Source organism: Castor canadensis, chromosome 6 (genome assembly GCF_047511655.1).
Source record: "Castor canadensis chromosome 6, mCasCan1.hap1v2, whole genome shotgun sequence".
Taxonomy (NCBI): domain Eukaryota; kingdom Metazoa; phylum Chordata; class Mammalia; order Rodentia; family Castoridae; genus Castor; species Castor canadensis.
In genome coordinates this window covers 121384440-121408486 of record NC_133391.1, presented here as the reverse complement: position 1 = coordinate 121408486, position 24047 = coordinate 121384440, and the positions used below count along the sequence as shown (strand labels likewise).

The 24047-nt window shown below is 39.1% G+C and overlaps 1 protein-coding gene across 3 annotated transcripts in view; it reads left to right on the top strand.

Moving 5' to 3' along the window:
* Window positions 1-24047, top strand: part of Pik3r1 (phosphoinositide-3-kinase regulatory subunit 1) — a 79330-nt gene that overhangs the window by 37032 nt on the left and 18251 nt on the right. For all 3 annotated transcript variants that reach the window (XM_074077357.1, XM_074077358.1, XM_074077359.1), the window contains 5 exons: window positions 14360-14452; window positions 14912-14986; window positions 19547-19678; window positions 20440-20641; window positions 20835-20914. In XM_074077357.1, the coding sequence (XP_073933458.1) occupies window positions 14360-14452; window positions 14912-14986; window positions 19547-19678; window positions 20440-20641; window positions 20835-20914 (582 nt within the window). The remainder of the gene's footprint in view (window positions 1-14359; window positions 14453-14911; window positions 14987-19546; window positions 19679-20439; window positions 20642-20834; window positions 20915-24047) is intronic.

Sequence of the window (24047 nt, the reverse complement as noted above, 5' to 3'; positions counted from 1 at the left end):
TCATAGCATTGTTTTAGCATCCCAGCCTGACTCTGCCTCACTGTGCTGCTTGAAAGACAGGAAGTCAGAGGGTGAAAGTAAAACATACTGGCTGTTAGTATGAAACAGCTTCTTACTCCCTGTACAGTACTGGAGTTCTATTGCCATTCCTAACTGTTGTTGGGGAGCGATTACAACCCGCAGAGTCATAGTGTTCTAATACCACGTGGAGCATTAGGCTTTGCAGAATTCCCAAGAAGTGGCGATAGTTTTGGAACTTGGATCTGCATACATTTCTCACTAAAGTGCTAATAATATCTTTACAAAGCACAAAGACATGGGTTGGGTAACCAAGTACCTCTGTGGTGTGGTTTTATTATTTCTCTGAAGCACCTGCCTACAGGGAGTGGGACCCTGAATTCATGAGGGTGGATTCACAGAAGTCTTTAAAACCAAATATCTGTTGATTCAAAATAGCACAGAGTTCAAAGCCACTTTCATTTCCCCAACTAGATGTTTTTCTGTTCTTTAATGAAAACAGCCTAAACTTTGTTATTAGCCCAGGTCTATCTCCATTTTGACCACCCTACTCTGCGTTTCTTTTTTAGGTGATGGTGGTTGTTGTTCTTGAGGACCTGAAAAAGTATAAAAACATTTTGTAATCTTGTAAGTGCCATATAAATTCAGGACATTAGCACTGACCTCCTCTGTCATTGTCAGGGTAACTGTTGCTGAGACACTGGCAGTGAGCATGGTTGGGTGTCCTGAATGGTCATCTGGTCTCAACTGTGCCAAATGCAAAGCGCATTTTAATGAGTTTACTTAGACCCCTCCTAGTAATTCATTCAGCCATAGACATGCACTTGTTTTCTGGGGAGGATATACCTGAAATTCAATAACTAGAAGAACTTACCTTGAGAGGTGCCATTAAAAACAACTAGTATGGATATATAGGACATAGATATATACAGTCCTCCTCCTCAGGTATGGCTCCTGGTGAGAGAAGCCAGACATGCATTATATTGGCATCTGCTTGGTCATTGCTGTGATTTTACCACTAGGGGCCCAAATACCCAGATGAGAGCAATAGAAGAGGTGAGAGCTGCAGACCCAGCCAGGCCTCTTTCACCCTCAGATCTTGGCTTCTTCTTTTTTTTTTTTTTTTTAATTTCCCTTTAGCATTTTGAATAATAGGAACAAATAAAGGAATTCAGAACTCAAAAAAATATGGACAGATGGACTATAGGAACTACATGAAGTTCCTTCAGATCTCACCCTTCCCTTCTAGATAGCCTGCTGAAATTCAAACATAACCATGAAGGCGAAACACATAATATAGGGCTGACAATCCAGATTTAGTGTTGGTTCATCCCTTTAGCATAATGACAGCCAGTTGGAATGCATTATATACAAAGTGCAGTTTACAAGGTGTAAAACATTTTGGATGTATTATGTAAAAGCATACTTTTACTTGTATGCTGCAAAATTATGTTCTTCCTTTGTAGACAATTTTTATAGAGCAGATTAACATTTTCAAATATTCACTGTATAGTGATTTTTACCCAGAATTGTCATTTCCAAAGGAGATTCTGTGTCTACAATATTAATTCCCTGTTCTTTCCTACTTTTCAAACATTCACTGTATATAGTATCTGTTACCCAAGAACTGACATTTTGAAAGGAGATTCCCTTGTGGATAATATAATTCCCTGTTCTTTTCTTGTTGCCTTTCTTGAATAATAATTTTTGATTTTGTATCTTTTAGCAATTTATCAGTTTAACAACATTATCATATGATCAGAGCAGGAAACTGTTTGAAACTTCTAGCTTCAAACTGGAATAATAATAATAATAATAGCTCCTTAGCTTTTTAAAGGAATCTCTTTCTCCTGGGACCAAATTGGATGCAGATATTTAAGCAGTAAAATTCCTGCCCAAGTGTCAATTAGGAGCTGGATTGAAGCTTCACATGCCATGTAAAGAGTAGGGTTTTAGGACTGAGCACCGACAGTGAGGCCGTCTGAAGAAAGAAGGACAACATAGATGCACAGGTGTTGCTGAAATTGTTCCCTTTTCAGCAGCAGTTTGAAACTTAATAGGCAATGAATATTGTAACCAACACAGTTGAAAAATAGTTTCTACATTTTTATAAGAATGCATTTATTAACCTGTATGTTCTGGAAAGAGGATATATTAGAGATTGGATTCAAGGATGCTGTGCTATAAAAATATACACCATTGGACCACCTTTTTAAGAAGAAAGATAGCTCACCAAGTTACCTGCCTCTGCCTTTGACTTGAATACTAGGTAGACATTTCTCCGTCTGCCCCTTTTATTGTAACTTCTGCTCATGTCTTGCAGCCAATATCAGACATGTTAATGACCCCTAATTTTATAAATGAAATTATTGCAGCTCAGACTGTCCAGATGTGAACCTAAGCAGATCTTGGGCTTTTGGGACTTAATAGCTGAGCTATGGCAGCCTTTCCCTGATAATTGAACCTTCTGTCATCTGCAGTCAGCAGACAGACAGTCTTAAACAGGAGGCACACAGACACACTTCATGCTCATTTAAAGGGGAGCCAGGAGCAGATGGAAAGCCATCAGATACAACAGTTTTATTAATCATGCTGTTTCTGAAGAGTCAACTTTATAGGCCTGTCAAATGTACTGACCCTGTGCTGGACACTGTGACAAACAGTAGATACCTGATTCTTAGCATTCCTGCAGGTTTTTTTGACTGTGAGGAATGCAGTGGGTGCCCTCCTCCCCAGTCAGCTCAGACTAAGTGACACGTGAACATAAAAGAGCACAGGACTCTTTTTTGACCCTCTTAGGAGAAAGAAATATTGTTCTTCTATTGTGTATCTTTATAGCTTTGATTTCAAAGCTAATACATTCTCCAGATAACCAAGTTCACTCTTAGGAAAACCAGAAGGCTCTGCAAAAGCTGTGCTGCTACTTCAGGGTCCACTAGCTGTGCATTAGAACCATGTTGAGCCACCGAAAGAAATGTGGCCGCTCTGCCTTGAGATGTGAACAAAAACAGAAATGAAGTCTGTACAATTTCTAGCTAATTCTTTCATTGATTATATGTTGAAATGATTATATTTTGGATATATAAGATTAAATAAAGGGTTTGATTTTCCCTGTTTGTTTTTAGCATGGCTACAAGAATATGCAAAGTTACCTATGTGGTTTATATTTGCCGCCACTATGTACAGACCACTGAAAGTCATTCTTCCTCTGAATTTCTGACCTAAACAGCACTTGGTGACTGTTTAATTTCTTTTTATCATATCTGGGTTTTCTCTTCCAAAATGAATGGTCAGCTGGTAGAAGAGCAGACTGGGCTTAGTTGATCTCCTGTTGTGATTTTCCAGAGTGGGAGGGATAACTGTCACCATTGCGGGTAGTATGTGCTCCAAACCAGATGGTCTGCCATCAGTTAAATCCTGGCCCTGACTGGTACTGCTGTGTGAACCTAGACAAACCACTTTACTTCTCTGAGCCTCAGGTTTTTGTGGTTTTTTTTTTTTTTTTCCTTCTGTAAAATGGAGATAGTGCTGAAGGTAGGTAGTCCAAGTAGTAGAGCACCTGCCTACCAAGCACTAAGCCCTAAGTTCAAAACCCAGTACTGCCAGAAAATAACAATAAAGAGTAAATTGGGGATAGTGATAGAACCTTCCTCATAATTTTGTAAAAGATTTGTGTTGCACACAGCACAGAGCCTGGCACATATTAAGCACATCTTAAATGTTAGCCATCATGCATAGCATCTTGGTAAAGAGAGGCTCAAATACATTGTCTCTGATCTTGTGTGACTTGGGGTTATTTCCCGCTCCCACATTTTTGGGAATGTATTATTTTCCAAAGAAATAACTGAATGGCAAGAAGGTGAACAGTAGAAAGAAAAATGAAAGGTGAGGTGGAAAGAGAAGGGTCCTGGGTCCAAATAGACATGGGGTGTGATCTCTGCTCTGCCAAACACTCGTCCAGGGACCTTAGTGTTGTCACCTAGCCTGAGTCTTTGTCCCAAGTACAGAGTTAGATCAACGTACTTCATGAAGCTCTATTGTGATTCAAAGTACCCTAAGTGTCCAGTGTCAGGCCAGGTCAGGTACTGTCCCTCTCCCTCCCTTGCTTGGCTGGCTTTATATTGTTTTCAGTTTCCTGATCTTTCCTCCCCACAAAATCATGACACATAGAAACCCAGCTAAAGTAACATTCTCTGACTTGTAGCAGACATGACTTTAGAATACACTTAAGATTATCCAGCTGGTTGTCTTTTGTTAGAGCCCTGTATACAGAAATCAGAGGCATTTTCCAGTTCCTTTGAATGTACTGTTCATTATAATAAATTGAGAATTTATTTGTAACTTGAAAACATTACTTTGGACCCTATTCCCTGGGTTAGAAATTATAGGTTAATGTAGCTCGGTGATATGTAAATAAATGTCTCTACCCTCCCATTTAATTAAGATCATGTATTTTCCCCCATATACTTGTGGAAAACTGTGCTTGATGCTGAGTCCAGACATTCTCCAGGTACCTCACATTTTTGCCAGTTTTGCAACAACATGGTGGCTAAGGAGAATAATAGTTATTTTCAAGTAATTCACAATTCCATGCCAGTTTAATAATTTTGTATTAGCCATGTGCTCTCCCTGACTTCCTCTCCAAATCATAGAATTTAAGAACTAGAAACTATTTAGATTAGTTAACTAAACCATGACCACTCACTGACCTACACAGTGAGACCCAGAGATAGTGTTTTGTGTGGTTATCCAACCTGTTGTAGAGAAATGTAGAACACATTCTTCACCCATTGTTTCTGTTTTTTTCCTATTATACAGTAGCTTGCTAATTGTCACTTGGTAGGCCACAGTGACAGTCATGCCTTGGTAAGGTAATTAATCGTATTTGTTTTTTGGAACCAGAAATCACAAAAAGGAGACAATTGTGTTTAAAAAACAAAACAAACTTTCTCTGGTTTCTCTAACAGGTTACATTGAATGACCCAAATAGTAATTTATGAACGAAAATCAGTCTTCAGAAGGCTGATGCACAAAGTGACCAACAGGGGGAACCCTAATGCAGCCTTTTGGGTGACTTCGCTTAACTTCTAACCTTTTAAAAAAATCACTCAGCTCCTATTAGAGCCAACAAAAAGCATCTGTTGTTTTATTTATAGCCTCAATTTCCAAGAAGCATATTCTATAGCAGATGAAAAAAAGGAGTTGACAGCTCATAATTCATAAAGTTACTGAGGCTAATGTGATAGAGCAAAATGTACAAAACTCCCTCCCGGGGTGCAGTCCCTGTCACTTCCTTTTCAGGCCAAGACAGAAGTGGCTCAGGGAGAAGTAGCGCATAGATTGTTATGGTCCTTAAGAGAGGGGCAACTCAGAGATGCTAATGTGGAAAGGAACACCCCGCAGGGAGAACAATTACCTCCACCTCTGGGCCCTCCACCATCCTGAGTCACTGGCACTTTTTCATTAACAACATCACAGGTATTTCCATTATAAGAAACCAACATTTTCCTTACCATTCCCACTTTCAGCCAGGAAGTTTCAGCTGTGTTCCTTTGACAGGTTGTTACCATTGTATTTCCATCAAGAATCTAAGGTGTTGATTAAAAGTGATGAGATCATTCCTATTTGCGTCAAACTCCATCTTTCATTTCACTCCTTTTCTTTCACCAATCAGCTCTAGTTTATATTGACATAACTGCTTTACCCTGCTGATTTTAAGCAATTATTAGAATACACCCACTTCTCAGATACCACCTCTTTGTGTTTTTGTTAGCTTATTGTAAGAATCTCTTTTGAAACAGTCAGATGAAATCAATATACATTTTATATTTTGCAGTTCTATCTGTAGTGCTTCCTGTGTTTTGCAATAATCTTGTTCTAACACAACTATTGCACAGAATTCTTTATTGTTGTTATTTTTAATATTAGTGATATGGCCCAGCTTCCCCAGATTGACCCATTTAAAATTCTTAAAATCGTAAGAATTAGTTTCTTTATGCTAAGAGGTGGATAATCCTATGTTCATTTCACTGATGAACATGGTACGTTGTGAAATACAAGAATTTATTAGCCATCAAAGTTAATCACTTCTGCCAGAGGTAGTGGAAATATATTGCTTCATTTCTTTAAAATTATGATTACTTACACTATTATCAAGGGTTGTGTTTACTTTTATATCAAAGTTGTTAGCTTTATATATAAAGTAGTTTAGTCTTCTATCAGTGATTTTTAAAAAATTGGTTAATCAAAAAACCTTAATACTAATTTTCTTATATATTTCTTCTGTATTGGCTGATAGGGAAATTTCTGTTCAATATTTTCAAGCCTCTTTGTTTTTCTTGCCTGTGTTTTCTTTCCAGTTCCATGTGCAGCTCATTGATTTTTCTCCTGGACACCTTAACTCTCCTCACACTTAACTAAGATTTCATTTTAGAATCCTTGGAAAGATACCAGTTCTGGTTTGAATAAGAAGCGTCCGCCACAGGCTGATGTGTTGAGTGTTTGGTCCCCACCAGGTGGCACTATTTTAGAAGGCTCTGGATACTTTGGGAGGTGAGGCCTACCTGGAGGTAGTAGGTCACCCGAGGGCATACTTAGTCACTTCCTCTTTCTTTGCTTCCTGTCTGCCATGAGGTAAACAATCTCTTCCACCATACACTCCTGCAACCAGGGATGGAACCCTCTGAAATTGTGAGCCAAAATCAATCTTTCCTCCTTTAAACTGTCTCTTAGGTTTTTTGGCTATAGCTAGGCAAAGGCATAGCTAACAAAATATATTTAAAAAATAACTTGCTAGACCCTTTACCACCTTCATGATTCACCAGAAGTGTCTGCTGTATTTGGCTGAACGTGATAAGTTGATGAGTTATTTTTAGCTGAAGAAAACCCAGTACATCCTTGTGGAAGAATGTGTTTAGTTTAGCCTTATGAGAAAATATTTAATAAATGCTGTCCCGAAAATATTCACCCTGGCTGAGTGTGCTGGCAAGAGTTCAATCCTGATAAAGGAGAGGTGATGGTGAGAAGCTGGCCCACCATTCTAACCTTCAGTTGAACAAATGCATTTCTTGTCACCAAGGCTTATAACTGTTGCCAAATGCTTTTCTGTCAGTGTCCAGCAAAGGTTTTCCAGACTCTGTTCTTGGCTTTGTAACCTCCAGAAGGGCACCATGTGGTGTAGACTAGATTCACAGGGTGGTTGAGATTAGCTATGAAGTCAGTCTGTTCTCTCAAATCCCAGTTTTACCACTGACTGCTAGCATGACCTTTGGTGACTTGTTTAACCTTTCAATCTCACGTTCCTCATCTATAAAATAGGGACCATTAGAATTCCTCACAAGGTTGTACAAATTAAATGAAATAAATGCACCAAGCACAGTTTCCCACACTAAGTGTTTAAAACATGGGCACCATAGGTCGTAGTAGTAATTTGTAATCATCCTGTCCCTCACTTCATAGTTCTCTTTATCTCCTCCCCAAACCACACAGCAAGTTAAAAGAGCCTGGTCCTTGGTTGGAACCTTCTCTCTGGGGTCCTCACATGAGAAGGGTGAGGAGAGAGCTCTGATGTCTCTACTTACAAGGGCACCAATTCCATCATGAGGGCCCCAACCATATGACATCATCTAAACTCAGTTACCTCCCAAAGGCTCCATCTCCAAAAATTATCACTTTGTGGGTAAGGGATTCAGCTTATGAATTTTAGGGGACACAATTCAGCCCATAGCACCTTCACTTGAAATGCATAAAAGTTATCTTAACTCAAATCCATCAGAAAGTGTTGCATACTGCCTTATGGGACTGAGCATCACATATACATCTGTGTGTCACATAACCCCATTATTGCATTTGCCCTTTAAGTTAGGGAGCTTGGCAGGAAAGTTTGGGAAATGTATTACAGGTTTCCTTGCTTGACTGGGACTTTCTTCATACTCTAAAGAATGGAAGAGAGCCCCAACTGAATTCATGGGCTCTGCTTTGTGACACTGGCCAAAATAGTTAATTTCTCTAAGTTTGTTTTCTTGCCTTTAAATCAGGGATCATAAAAAAAAAAATACATCTTTGAACTGCTGTGAAAAATAAAAGCATGTTGTAAAATAGCGTGGGGATGTGGCTCCTAGGTAGTGTCAGTACTAATATTCATTCACCCACTCAACAGTCAAGTGACCACTGCATGAGTGACTTGCAGTTTTCCCTTCTTTCCTCCCCTTTGGAGGCATCTGGGTAAAATTTCATGTGAAATCTTTCTAAGCCAATAAAACAAAAGACCACTTTACCTCTAAATCATTGGCCTCTGAAATTCCTCAGATTTAACTGCAAATTATTTCTGGAGCCGAGTGGGAGGAAAATGGAGGGGAGTTCCTTTCTTCCCCATTTACCCCCTGCCCAGCGTTTTAATTTGCTGTACACTGAAGTTGTCATCTTTAAATCAGACTCCAATTTAGGTGATCAGAACACAGTTAATTAGGCTGCCTGTTGAGGATGAAGTGTAATCTTGCATTTCCGTGATCTCTGCACTCCAAGGATTTAGCTAAGGCCATCAGAAGTGAAGCTGTATTGTCTGCTTTACTTAATAAGAAGATCCCTGCCTACTGTTTGTGTCCGGTGCCAGTCTGTGGTCTGGCTAAATGGGCCAAGTTTTGCATCTTTGTCATTTGTTTTATGCTGTGGAGCAGAAGAGATAAGAGGAAGAAGATAAACTTGAAGATATTAAAGACTAATTAGGGGATCAGGAAAGATTCGCAGATTCTAGCTTTAATCTGTTGGCAACTCTGAACTCCCTCCTGCTAGTTGTCTCTCAGTTTATTTCACATCCATTCTTTCAACCTCCATTTCCATTGCCCCTACTTCTTTCTTTCTCCTCCTCCTCCTCCAAAAAGAGTCCTTGTTTCTACCAAGCTTAATATAAGTTATTACATAACCATTCTGACTTCATTTTTCCTTCACATTCAGAAAACTGCATGCAGTCCAGTAACTCAAATAGATTATAGTACTTGTTGAGAAAAAGTGTGATAAATTGAAAATAATACAATGTTTGAGTTGACATTCTAAAAAGAGATTGAGTATTTATAGAATAAAAGCCAAGATTTAGTGTTTACTCTTACCAAATATGCTTCTAGCTCGCCATCTTTAAAATGTATTGAGGAGATTTTTCATTTATAATAGCTTCTAGTCTTAAAATTTGTTGTGATTGGGCATCTCAAAAACCTGTTGACAGTGCTAATAAAGATTACAGAAAAAAATCTTAACATTCATAACAGTTATGCTCTCTACACACTGGACACTGTGTTTACCCTGCTCCTTTACATTATTCACTCAATTCTACTGCCTCATGGATTATTCCCATTTTACAGATGAAAAAACTGAAGTCCCAGTTAATTAATTTGCCTAAGATTACCCTCAGTAAGAGGTAAACCAAGATTAAAACCCAGGCATCTTTGACTTTAACCAGTGTTTTTAATCACTTCTGTACTACTGACTAAATAAGCATGTACCAGAATTAAGGAACAAATATAGTTCAGCTCACTTTTTCTTGGTTTTTGGTTTATGACATTATTGTCTTAGCCAGAGAGCACAGACTAGCATCTGTTGTGGTGTCATCCATGAAGCCTGAGTTTAAAATCAGGGTATGAACTACTCTAAGTATAAAGTTTGAATGTGCTTTTAAGGTTTATTTAAGAAAAGAATTGGGATTTGTTTGAATTTTGACCACCAGAATGTACATTTTTGCATTTGAAGAGATGACAGAGATCAGTTCAGACAGAAATAAAGTTTTGATTCAGCAAATTAACATCTGGATCCACATTTGCATATACACTTTCTTTTCTGTGTATTTTTTGTTACATTTTTAGAGGTAAGTGGTGATTCTCCCCACACTTCCAAGCTGCTTCCATCAGTAATGAAATACTTGGCTTGGCCTTTCTCTGGAGTCCCGGTGTTTCAGCTTAAACTTTCCACTCGGCCTTGCCAGGCACTAACTTTAAAATATCTTTTTTTTAAAATAGAGAACGCCTCCAAAGGTGCAGCTGTGTGCTGGTTTCATCTTGCACTTCATAGCGGTATTGGCACCACTTAGTGCAAAGAATGCCACTGTCTCCCACACGCTGTTGGTGCCCAGGACTGTTGAGGCCTGTCCATGTTAGTGGTTTGGGAAGGGCTTTAGTTTGGATAGAAGGCTCTTTTCTGATTCATGTGATTGGTTGTCACCAGGGCAAGGCGGGGGGCGGGGGGAGTGGGGTGATAGAGTGAGTTGAGAATGCAGCCTCTGGTGTGTCATCAACAATTATTTCTACAACCTGGGATTCCTGGCTCATCCGTGTTCTTGTCAATGTTGAGGGCTGATTGATTGATTCTTTTGAAATAACGCATGTCTTGGATTCACCACTTTCAGACCTTTGGGCTCTTCTTTCCTTGTTTCTTTCTCCTTGTGCAATACCGACTTCTTTTGATGAAAAATGATGCAAGTAAATGAAAAACTGAGGTTGGATTGCCCTAGAGGAATCTACAAATGCATCCCGATTCTGAAGAGTTACCTTGGTTCTCTAGACTTAGACAGTATGCTGTAGCACTCTTCAAAACCAAAATGCATTGCTTGCTCAGGTATAAAAAAATCTTTCCAGAAGATGAAACGTAACGTGACTTTATTTGTAAACTTCAGAAAGATCATGCGCTGTTTATATGAGTTTTGCTTGATAACCCCACCATGTAAGTCATATTTTTTTAAGTCATTGTTTTTGGGCCCATTATGCTTTGGTTTATCAAACTGCTGGATGTGATGCTTCATACAGACTTGTGAAAGAACAAGTTATCAAATTTGGCTAATCCCTATTTCCTATTGAAATCTCTGACAATGAAATCTGTTAAAAAATAGAAACCCCACATATGTAGTGGAATTACAGGAATAGTTGATTTTAGGACTGTTGTAAAAATTAATATTTTTGTTTTATGGTACTTTTTAGAGTTTCAGTAGTAATTTTCCTGTTGCCTGAGATAGGTGATACTTGAAAACTTTTTGGGTAGGGTTGCCACATTCCCTGTGTCTATTTCAAAAAGGAAATAGATTGAATCACAGACCTTGTACTACAGAATAGGAAATCCTAGAATTGTTTGGGTTTTTTTTTTAATTATCTCTCCATGTAAGTTTTTACGTCTTAAAACTCCATTGCACCAAAATAAAAATACTCCTATTGCAAAATCTCGATCAGCTGTAATGATTCATACCTTCGAGTCTTCCTAGCATTAAAAATTCAGTGGGAAATTCATTTAATACCTTAAAAAGGAGAATTTATACTTCCTTCTATATGTGTATAGAAAATAATCTGGTATGCATTTTTTAGAAAAGGTGTATTGTACTTACTGATAACCTGGTAGTCATCACAATGATTTTCACAAACTTAATCGAACTCAAGTGTGATTAAAACAAATGAGATTTTGTAGCTCAGGATAACTATGGGTAAACTAAATGTGTTTGCCAAAGAAACATGAGAAAAGCAAAGGAAAGTGGGAAGGTTTGGCTTTTTAAATTTTTCTCATGGGCTGGTGGAGTGGCTCAAGTGGTAGAGCACCTGCCTAGCAAGCAGGAGAGACCCTATGTTCAAACCCCAGTACTGCCAAAAACAAAAAAAAAATTTTTTTTCAGCTGAAGTGAAGAAAGAGAGAGATGCCTGCCCTTCTGTATTTTGCATTTGCCAACCCAGCAATATAAGAACTGTTGGGTGCATATTTCAATCACAATTAGATGAAATCTTTAATTATCATTTAATTTAACTTTCATATTTGCCTGCAGAAATGATCGTGCTGATAAGATTCTGGAAGGAGATAAACCTTTATTAAGCAATTCTATTTTCAGTGCCAGGGCTGAAGGTTTTTTTTTTTTAAACTTAAAAAAAGTGTGTTATTTATGAGGAAAAGGGAAGAAGAACTGGCATGTTGCATGAGTGTTGTGTGAGTATGTGTATTCGTGTGTTTAATATTTAGTCTTAAGTTTTTTGAGTTTGGGGGTATGCTAAGATGTATTGGTTTGAGAGGGCAAAGGAGAGCCTGGACTGACTCGTAGGTGATAGCATAGCTCTACACCATTTCTCTACCTTTAAATTTCCTGTCTTTTTCATATGCTTACAAGATAATGTTCATTTTGTCCAGTGTAGAAGGACTTTGTTGGAGAGGATACTTTCTGTGAGCTGAAAATCTAAGGCAAATGAAATGATGCGTCCTTCCTTTTTATTTTATAGTATCTTTAATTAAATATTGGGAATCTTTAAAACATTTGTATTTTAAGTGCTTTTCCAATAAATGCACATTTTAACTTAGAGACTTGGAGATATTATTGCTGGATCTGTTCAGGGGAATCATCCACATGGATTTTCTTATCAAAGTAGTGAATCCCAAAACTTATTACTAACTCCAAAGAGATTTTTACCTTGACATTTGATTCTGATGGTGAAGTTCCCATCTAGCTCATTGAACAGAGGTTGTCTGGAGAGTTAGTTGCCTGTCTGCTTTGCCTTTATGAAGCTGAAGAGGTGTAAGTGTGATGTTGCCTTAGAACAGAGACATCCAGGAAACTGAATGGTGAACTTTGAAGGACCTTGAGTGCTAACATCCATTAGCCCTAAGTGAGAATGCCCTGGTGTCAGAAATGGCTTCTCAGTGGGGTCTTTGTTATACAAAGTGATTCAGGGATCTTGCACAGACCATCGGTACTGCGCTCTGCAATACTGTGGTCAGTAGCTGCATGTAGTTATTTCAATGTGCATCAATTAAAATAAAAATTCATTTGTAATGACTGCATTTTAAGTATTCAGCAGTCACTGTGGCTAGTAGTTGCTTCATTGGAGATCACAGCTATAGAAACATTTCCATCATCACCGAAAGTTTTATTGGAAGGTGCTGAGATAGGATTTTCCTTCATAATTTAGCTCTATCCTAGGTAGTTGAAATGGCGCATATAGTTAGGTGACAAACCACAAGTGTCCATCTGTTAGGTACATTGCCCTCTGCAAGGGTCTTAGGGTTTACAAAATGGCTTACATAAATTATATTTAGTTCTCTGAGGTCAAAATTTAATAGCACAACTTTATTTTTGTATTGTGAGTCTGTTGCTTTTCGATGTTGACTCTTAGTACTTGAAATACAGACCTAATTAGAAATGTGCTTAGCATAGCATAAGGCTTACAGTGGAATTACCAAACTCTCACTGAAACAAAGCGGGGCTCTTGAGTCTTGCTTAGATTGTATGAGCTGTCTATTCCTAGGAAAGAGTGAAAGTGATGGATCTTAAGTATCTACAGCTATGAATGACTAACAAATTGGTTGCACATACAGATATTTTCACAAAGTCTCCCATTTACCTGTATTTATAGTTTGAGAAATTTGAGATGAATATATTTAGCTCCCTCTTCTGGCATATTTTGAGAAAAAATATTTTTACTTAAAATAGTTTCTTTTGTTTTTGTTTTTTTTTTTTTTTTGAAAGAGAATATAGTTATCAATGCAGTGTTGAAGGAGGTTGTGAATGTCATCCAGTTGGATTTTTTTGTATCATTACAATTGGTAAAAATACAAATAAAGCATGGAAAAATAATTTCCAAAAACATCATATTATTTAATCTTCTAATGGCTAAAAATACATGTAAGCAAGTAAAGATTTTTTTTAACCATTACACAGTGTGTTAATTTAAAGTCAGAAGGGCAGTGGTCATTTGTATTTTTTTTACAGTCACTCCTGGTATTTGGGGGGTGTGGGGGCAAGAGTACAAAAGGAAACCCAAGTCATTGGAGTCTAAATATTTTAGTTATATATCATGTTAATAAACTGTTCAATAAAAATCTGTAACCTGTATTAGTCTCTGTCTTACCTGTGCAGTGATTCTTTCCTAATAATCAAGAGGCCAGATTTGAATTCAGATTTCTTGCCTCCTCAGGGTGGTTTAAGGTGAGAATTGTGCCTGGGTTTGTCCCTCACTTCTCCTTGGACATCAAAAAGCTCCAGTCCAGCCTGAGCCCCTCCTGCCCAGGCTCAGCCCACCTCTGGACTCCTGTGCACCTGGACAGGGAGGTCTGCCCTGAAGAGGACAGCCCTAGAGGAGAGGCCATAGAGGCCATCGGTGGGGAGTTGTGGGACTCTGGATAGGCACTCAGAGGAGCGTCCTAGGAGAGAAAAAGCAGGCATGTCCCCTTAGCCCGAAAAGTGTACAGCCTGGTGTAATGATTCCTCTTGCTTGGGCCTGAGTTTGCTTCTGTCAGATGTGTTTGAATTGTTTTGTATTTAAACATTCCTCACTGGTCTAATGCATTGATTGCCCCAAATGAAATCTAATGGTGGGGTTTTGTTTCTTTGCAGCTTTGACACTTCCGGATCTGGCAGAGCAGTTTGCCCCTCCTGACATTGCCCCACCCCTCCTTATCAAGCTCGTGGAAGCCATTGAAAAGAAAGGTAACCAGACTACTAGAGGAATCACTTCATTTGTTAAACCCTTTTTTATTTCATGGCAGTTATAATTTTTATTTGTCTCTGAGACATTCATTAAATAAATGTCTTATTACCCACCATGTACAGAACCTGTGCTAGACGTACCAGTGATTTGGGTCTTTGTACTTAGGAAATAATCTTGACCAGTGATTTCTAATAATAGATTAACTTGTAGTTACTATATGGAAACTATTAAATTCTCCATCATTGAGTAAATATGATAAACTTGCTTTCTAGCGGCCAGCTGATTTTGCCAAAATTATTTACATGCCAGATAAGATTAATAGTAGGAGTTAACTTCCAAGAATATTTGGTTCACATCTAGAATAGATAATGATGGAAACTGGAATGTCTCCCTGGCAGCAGGCTCACAGGTTCTCCAGAGAGCTGTGTTTTGCATACACACTCTGTTTTGTGTCCTAGGTCTGGAATGTTCGACTCTATACAGAACCCAGAGCTCCAGCAACCCTGCCGAATTACGACAGCTTCTTGATTGTGGTGAGTATCATACAGCCCTAAGTACACAGGGAAAAGACTGAAGTTACCTTTCTGATTCTGCTAATGCATACACACACACACACACACACACACACACACACACACACACACACACACACACACACACACACGGAATTTAATCCATGCAACATTCTAAGTTTGAAGGGAACTACAGATCATGATGGTTCCCTTTGCCCCGTTATGTTAGTGACACAAACCTTTGATGTTTGTGTCTTGAGTTAGAGTGTGAATGCACATCCAGGAGCCCACAAAGCTGCAGGAATTATAGAGAGAAGCAACCTCTTGGGATTTCTCTGGCTCTGTAGAGCTGCCATGGTTCCTTAGCCCTGCTGTTGGTCACATCTGGATCGGCTAAAAAATATTTATAAGCCTATATCATGTACCAATAAATGTAGAACAATAGTAATTGAAGGTCTTTTCTGATACCCTGTTCCTTTCATTTCCTTTTTTCCTTTCCTCCTGTCATGCTTTCCTCATTTCTTGCCTGATTGCTTTTTCATGTCATATATATACAAAGTAACATCATGATATTGTTTTGTTAAGTAGTGTGCTGATAAACCAACTCTGGAAAGAAAAACCCCTAGTGTGTAGCATTTGCCCATTTCAGTGGTGTAAATATCCCCACCATGGTGGATTTCAAGCTAAACAACATGATGTAACTGAAAGTAGAGCTGGAGAAAATTAAAAATAATTGGCTCCTCTGAGCCAGTCTGAGCTAGATCTAGCACATCATTGGCTAAGTGATACTAATTAATTCAGCAGAGTGGTGACGTTGTATTGTTCCTCCCCTGCTTTTTTCACACAGAGAAAAAAAAAGTGCAAGTCAGTTTACTTGCCATCAGTTCAGCAAATCATCTTCTCACGTCATTGTACTTTTTGTTGTTGAAAAACAATTTTCTGCCTCACATCATTTTAACTGAATTTGGATAGTTGTTATTCCAGTTCTAGAAGAATGTCCTTCAGAAGGCTAATTGTATGGGAACACCCACATGATATTTAGTGAGAATCTGAACTGTGAGGCACCTTCAAAATTAGGCAATTTAGGACAAAGTTCATGAAAATTTCTTGGAGAAAAGAATGAAACTAGATCTTTATTAATAAATGCTTTCATTGGAAATGTACTACCCAAATGTTTTTAAACTAAAAACAAATATTTTTTAAAGTTCATTTTCCCTTTGTATGTGGAAATTAGTCTTAAAATACAAGGTATATCTTCTTTGCTGTTGTATCTTCTGCACTTCTCTCAGAGTAGGTCGTAAGAAGTTGACTGTCAGAAAATTCAAGATGGAAAGGCTTGTTTTTATGTATTTCTAACAGTGTTACCAGGGTGCTAAGGAAACACTGAATTTTTCTTTAGCCAATTGAAATAAGAGATACATGTTCTGGTCTGAAAATTGCTCAAATTTAACATGTTAAAATGACAGGAAATGTTTAAACATCAGAAACCAATGAAATGGAAGTAGTGGTTAGGTTTTTAACATGACCAATACAAAATGATGCAGGTTAGCTTAAAAAAAAATTATTTTTTTTCACACCACCTGTGAGATGTAGTAAACAACCAAGATTCACGTCAACAGTATATTTTGACATACAACTTTCCTTCCCTATTGACATCAACACACACACACACACACACACACACACACACACACACACACACACGGGAGAGGGGAGAGATTTTTGGCAAAAAAAGTAAACATTGTCCTAACATGTGAGTATACGTGCCAAAACTGTTTCTAGCTTCTAGATTTTCAACATATAAAAGTATAATATCCTGGAAGACATTCTAAGACAAGTCACTTACACCTGAAAAAAAATCATATCTTTGAATCAGCCTTGCGAATTTCTAGTTTCTAAAAAGGACAAATGTAGGGGACAACACACCTACCACATTATTTTATTTCATTCACACATTAACCTTATAAGGTTTAGCTACTTTAACTACTCAGAAAAGGAAGTTGACCCTCCGTTTTTAGTAGCTGAGTGGAGTGCTGTGACTTGTATCCACATTCTTCTGACTCCAAAGAAATGTCTCCCCATTTTGACCCTAACACAAATTGCTTTTTTCTTATCTCATTTCAATTTTAATGGTATGAATTTTTTCCTGACGCTCTGGTTTTTCTGAACCTCAATCAGGCTTTCTCAATTTCATCACTATTGATGTGTTAGGCCGGGTACCTTTGTTAGAAGAGTGGAGGACTGTCAAGTGGCATCCTCCTCCAGTTTGTGACGATCGAGAATGTCTCCAGACATTGCCAGATGTCTCCCACTCCCTGTGGAAGTCACCTAAATAGAGATCAGGTGGGTAGGGAGCACCTTTCCAGTGGGAGGAAAGAATGAAGTGTTTACTGGTTACCTATCACGAGTGGACATGGTGAAAAGTGCAGTAGAAGAGAAAGAATGTCACTTCCCCCAACCTAAACTAAAGATTATGTAGCTCTTCAAAACTCACCACATGACAGCTATGGACAGCCAATGGAAGAGTCCATTAGGATAGTGGTAATACAGAAGAGAACTCTTATAGAGTAGAATAAAGAAATGCCAAAGATCTTTAGAAATTACATTACCTAAATAAGTAAGTAAAACTGTACCATTAACTCTAATGGAATTTGACACCTGGTGAGCTTATCCAAAGACCTGTGTGAGTTGATTTCACTGAAACTCTCAAGGCTGTATGGGACATACCTGCCCTCCTGTATTATACAGAGGGGCTCTGGGAAATGAGCAGCACTCTAAGGGCTTCCTGGTTCTGTCCACAAACACTTAGCACTTTCCATGCACTGGACACAGAGGGATGTGGAAAGAGCTGTGAGCCACAGCCCTGCCCTTGGGACACCCTCAGTTTGGTCGGGAGATACATAATTGCCAGACTGCTTGCCAAGTGTCCTGATGGAGGTGTTGCTCATCAGCTCTGCAAGAGCACAGAGGCGATGCTGTCTGAGAGAGGAACATGTGAATTTAGTGTCTTAATGTCTATCCATACTGCCAAATAGTTCAGCAGATATTTCAGGGTGAACAGATCCAATGATATTAATTTGCCAGGCAAAGAGACATTAAATGATGCATACAAAGGGCCAGAAGCCTGCCAAACAGCTAGTGTGGAGTGTTCCTGTTGCGATACATGTACAATCTTACTTGGCACTATTTAATTGCACTAGTAATTGTAAACTTTTAATTTTGATCCTTTATGCACAGGCCTAGTATTGCCCTTGTGTACTTGTTAGAAATGTGAAGTCTCTGGTTAGCTCTTTGTGGGACATTTAAGTGGTTTACCACTTTGCTTCTTTGCCTTTTAAGTGTAATAATTCTTTTCCTCAAACTGACCTACCCATATTTTGTACTAGGCTGACTTTTCTTCGAGCTTATTATAGGGTAGCGTGATTATCTTTCATAGCGTTTGTCTACTTCATGGGGCAAGTTTGGATTATATTAATGAAGCATCCAAGGGATATTTGTAGCCGTGATCTTAACCTAGAGTGCCTACAAATGTTGTACTTAGTTCCAGCGTATCCAGGGATAACCCCCTGTCCTCCTCAGTCTTGTCAAACACCTTGGAATGACTCTGATACTTTCTCATTCTCTTCTTAGGCAACCACCCAAACCAACCAATCACCAGGTTAGATCATAATAGCATTAGGGGAAAGATCCTAAAACGGTTCCAACTATTTTTATGGATATTCTTGAGATTATTTGCTAAAATTCTGTAGTATCTTACTATCTATCATTTTGTTAGGTTAAATTTACATTAATTCTGTTCAGATTTGAGGGCACCTAGGAATTTGCAAGTCTCATTTTCCTGTTGTGGTTTTAGGAAACACTTGCTATATGACTACTCTAGATAGTAGCAGCAGAACCACCTTCAGAGGTTGTTCGGAAGTGTGGTGGGGCTATGTCACCTTGCTAGGGCTACAATAGCAAAATATCACAAACCGGGTGGCTTGAAGAATAGAAATGTATTTCTCACAGTTCTGGAGGGTGGAACCCAAGGTGAACCATGTTCGCTTTCTTCCTTGGCTTTCAGATGGCTGCCTTAACAGGGGTCCTCACAGTCTTTCCTCAGTGCATTGTATGTCTTAATCTGCTCTTACAAAGATGCTGTGCAGACTGGGTTAGGGTCCACTTGAGTGGTCTCATTTTAACCTCATCAACTCTTAAAGGCCCTATGTCCAGACATAATCGCTTTCTGCAGTACTGGGGCTTTGAGCTTCAGCATATGTATTTGGGAGAGACAAAATTCACCAGCATTATTTTTTGTTTCCCGAAAGTCTAGGAATATGCTACCGTATCATGGGCAAGTGTCCAGGTATGCTCAGTGCTTGCAATGTGTGGGATAGACCTACACAAAGAAAAATTGTTCTACCTCAAATCTGGGAGCAAGCCCCCATGAGAAACACCGCTAATAAATACTCCCTGTCCTACATTTGTCCTAACATTGTGTTCCTGTCCTGTGTTACATTTAGGTCCTACATTTGGAAAATTGGCTCAACTGAGATGTAAAATAAATGTTGGAACTAATTCTTTAAATGTCTTTTTTCCTAGATGCTGCCTCCATGGACTTGGAAATGATCGACGTGCAAGTTTTAGCAGATGCTTTCAAACGCTATCTCCTGGACTTACCAAATCCTGTCATTCCAATAGCTGTTTCCAGTGAAATGATTTCCTTAGCCCAAGGTTTGTCTTGTCTTCTCAGAACCTCATTGAACATATATAGAGATGTAGACATGCTTGCAAAGAGAGTGCTGCATATAAAGAAATGGTATTTAGAAATTATTACTAACAAGTTGCCTCTCCCCTCACTACCACCACAAATTCTCTCCTTATGAGAACATACAATAGAAAACCCAGATTCTCATTTGTTTAGAAACTTGTCCATGCATTTAACGGGCTAATTGTTAACTTTTGATCAATATTATTAATTAATAAAGATCTGTACATCTGGAAAGGACATGGTAGCCCAAGTACTAGTGTCAGATTCAGGGACCCAGTGACTAGGGATATTTTTGCATCTTCCCCAAATACCCATAACAAAATGTGTTGAGGGAGGAGAGCTCAGTGCTAGGAGCTCAGGCTCAGTTCAGTGCTTTGGGGACAGGAAACTGTGGTCCATAACCTTCAAAGTTAAACCTTATCTGATGTTTCTTAGAGCTAGCCAATCATATTTGAAGCTGCTTGATGGAGGGCAGGTTCCTGCCAGCACACCCTGAACATCTTGTGGTTTTTTACAAGAAGAACATTTCCACTTGACTTCAAATTGTTACTTTCTCACAATGCATTTCTAGTGAGAAGGACAAATGTCCTTTGCTCCTCAGGTCCTGAAGACTTTGTAAGAAACTCCTTCTGTAGTGAGGGGAAAGAGCAGCAATAGTCTAGGTATCTGTGTACGGATACCTAGAGACAGTCTTATTCTTTTCTCTCTCTCTCTAACCTTGCAGAAGTACAGAGCTCCGAAGACTACATCCAGCTCTTAAAGAAGCTTATTAGGTCGCCTCATATACCTCATCAGTATTGGCTTACGCTTCAGTATTTGCTGAAACATTTCTTCAAGCTCTCTCAAGCCTCCAGCAAAAACTTTTTGAATGCAAGAATACTCTCTGAAATTTTCAGCCCTCTGCTTTTCAGATTCCCAGCCACCAGGTATGTGAAAGAAGAGACTTGTGTTTTGTGTGGGTGATGAGAGTGGTCCTAAATTGATGGGTCATGAAACGTATTTTACAGATACAGATGCACGCCAAGTGCAGACTTACATCGTGCCTGTCACTGGACTGTGTATAAATGAAAAGGAACTTGTTTCTACATAAGGTTTCTAATAATACCCTGTTTCTTACAGCTCTGAAAATACTGAACACCTCATAAAAGTTATAGAAATTTTAATCTCAACTGAATGGAATGAACGACAGCCAGCACCAGGTAAGGCTTGGCAGCATTTGACATTTGCTGTTTGTTCATTTTCTTTTTTTTTAAACTTTAAGAATGCTGGTGTTAGATCTCTGAAGTAACTTAAGTTTCTGGCAGAATTACAATCCATAGTAATGGATTCACAGAAAAAATAATGAAGCGGTAGCATGTATGGTAACTATCCAAATTGGATCCCTTGCAGATTTTAAATTATATTGGTATTAATTAATTAATTGATTGATTTAGGGACAAGATCAGTGTTCGTTAGCCTTAAACTTGCTATGTAGCCCAGGCTGGCCTTGAACTTACACTCCTCCTGCTTTAGCCTGTTGGTTTTAGATGAGATAATTAGGAGAGCTCTCTAAACCTGTCACCTTTTAGACTTCTGGTTGTTGAATAAATTTATGGAGCTCATTTTAGTCGTTGACGTTTTTGGTTTTCTGTCTAATACTTACAAAGTAGGGATTTATAATCACTATATAATTTACAGTATTTTGGAATGTGTGTTTTGGAAGTGAGTATGCTGAGAAATGCCTGTCAAAATAAACATTTCAATAATGCAGGCAGTATGAAAGCAGTGTTCATTGCAAGTTAGAGCAAGCCAGACATTTCTTTGAAAGCAGGCTAGTGTTCAGTTAGCCATTTAACAAAGCAGGAAATGTAGATGGTGTGAGCAGGGGATTTAATTTAAACTGATGTATTTTTCCTCTGTGGAGAGTCCAAGCAACCTCACTTGGCTGTAGGCTGGTAGAAGTAACTAACAAAGCCTGGTCATTTAGAATAGTGATAAAGGTCCTATGAGTGAAGTTTTAGGACCAGCAGAAAGTGTTCCTTTCAGTCTTCATTTGTTAATTAAATGGAACCCATGCATTTGTTACTTATAATAGGAAACTCACCCAGCTTCCCTTGGCTATCTCTGTCTGATCAGCCATGGGGGCCTAGGGAGCAGTGTCATGCAATGGAGAATTACATTGTGCTTTTCTATCAAATACTGCAAAGCCAGGCTTAGTTGTTTGAATATGGACATAGCAGCCTAAGGGAGACAAAGGGCCTGGGCTTAAAACCTACCTGCAGGGATGGCACAGAGATGGGACAGACTACCACTCAAGATGCAGGTATCAGGAAGTGCTTCTGTGGACAAACCCAAAATATGTTACCAAATGTGAGAGGGCATCATATAGAATAAATAGGTGAGACAAGCATGGTATATTCCAAAGGTTCTAAAAAAGCAAGCAGAATATTTAATAGGAATGCCCAGAATTGTTGGCAATTTGCACCCAAGAAGACTGCCAACAAGTATGGCCTAGGACTTCAGTTAAGGGGCGTCCAAAAAGCTTCATCTTATATGACTACTTGGGTCATTTGATAATGGATTTGGGAGCTCTGTGTTAGTGTTCAGCGGCTGCCTTTGGGCTTCGTAGGAAAGTTAGGAATGGGGCATGTAATGTGGCTTGTGGGCCACATTGATGACCCAACTCTAGACGAATCACATAAGTGGGAAGGAGGAGGACCAGCAAGAATAGGCAGGTCCCTGAGGCAAAGGGCTGAGCTGTGATCCTTCGCTTCCCCCTGACCAGTGGTGAGGTGTCTCAGAGAAGAGGGAGGGCTGAGAATGCTGGTAATGAAGGGTCATCTCAGTGGCACCACCACCCTTATCAGGGAACAAACATGGAAACTCAAAGCCAGACAGGATTTCACAGATAACTACAATGGATGTATCACTAGGGTTGTTGAGAGTCTCTACAATATAAGATACTCTGGAATCAGTGGTGGAATTTGATTAATCAGTAAACTGATTAAATGTTCCACCAAGTAAAAAGTCATCAGCAACCATTTTCATAATGCACGCAGACAGCTGGCTTGATATATCAAAGCACCCTCCATGCCTCTGTTAAGGAATTGGTGTTTGCTTTCAAGGAGGATTCGTTCCCTCAGCTCTGCGAAAAAATGACAAAGCCTTGAACCTTGAATAGATCATGCCAGTATTCATGCAGCCTCTTCAAAAAAAAAGTTGAATCCAAGTCATTCTCAAACCCTAGCTGAGCCATTTTCCCCTTCTCTTAGCCACACTGAAAATTGCATAGACTCCTTGGAATGAAACGGATGCTTCTATATGTCTCACTTGTGAAAACATTTCCCTCCCCACGTGCTGGAGGCAGCAGGGAGGACCCGCCCTCATCCTGCACATCTGTGTATTAGGGAATGGCTGCAGTGCGAATGATTGGCAGGGCATCCTGGGGTAAAGAAATGATTTCTTAGGCCTGGTAGGAATGCGACATTCTCCCTGAGTCCTTCATCATTGCCCCAGCATGTGCCAGTCCCTGAGGCTTCAGAAGCACAGCACAGCGTATCTCCAGCAAATGTCATAAATCAGTCCCTTGTAATAACTGTTACTGTGAATAGAAATGAGTTCTTGAATGATATTTAAGGGCAAAAAAAAGTGTCTGCCATGGGGCAGATTGACATCTTTCTGTTTTTCGCAGGTAGAACTTGAAATAATATGATGTTTGGGGCCAAGCATCAACTTAAATAAGGTTCATGGTCACACTTACCTAATTAAATATCGGGGGGACTACACTGATGCTAAGTACAGAAAGAACTTTAGACATGCAGTTGGTTTCTTTTTAGGGTAATTAAGTAGATTGAAAAAGCTCATGAAGAAATATGTCTTAAAGTAGGCTTTGAAAAATAGGTACAATTTGAATAGGGGGAGGAAAAATCGCATTTCAATTCATGGACTTTAAAGATGTATTTGAAATAAATTGCAAAGGACAAAAATAATGGCTTTATATTTTACAAAAGCAGTAAATACAGCTGTGTAAGAATGTGTTGACCAACAGTGAGCTGTATATATCATGGTAGCTCTACCATCTAACCTAGGTGTGTAGCCGTTGGTACCACCTAGGTTTGCATAAGCACATACTAGGATGCTTGCTTGACAATGAAATAACCCCAATCATGCATTTCTCATAAGTCACTGCCATTATACTTTAAGTGACAGTCTCATAAAGCTTATTTTGGAGTTGAAAGTATTTGGATCGGGAAGAAACTGAGGCCCTCAGAGAATGAGAGACTTACCCTGTGCTACCCAACCAGGGCATGCCACACCTGGGTCTGCCCAGGAGCTGCCCCTGGGTCCTGCCTA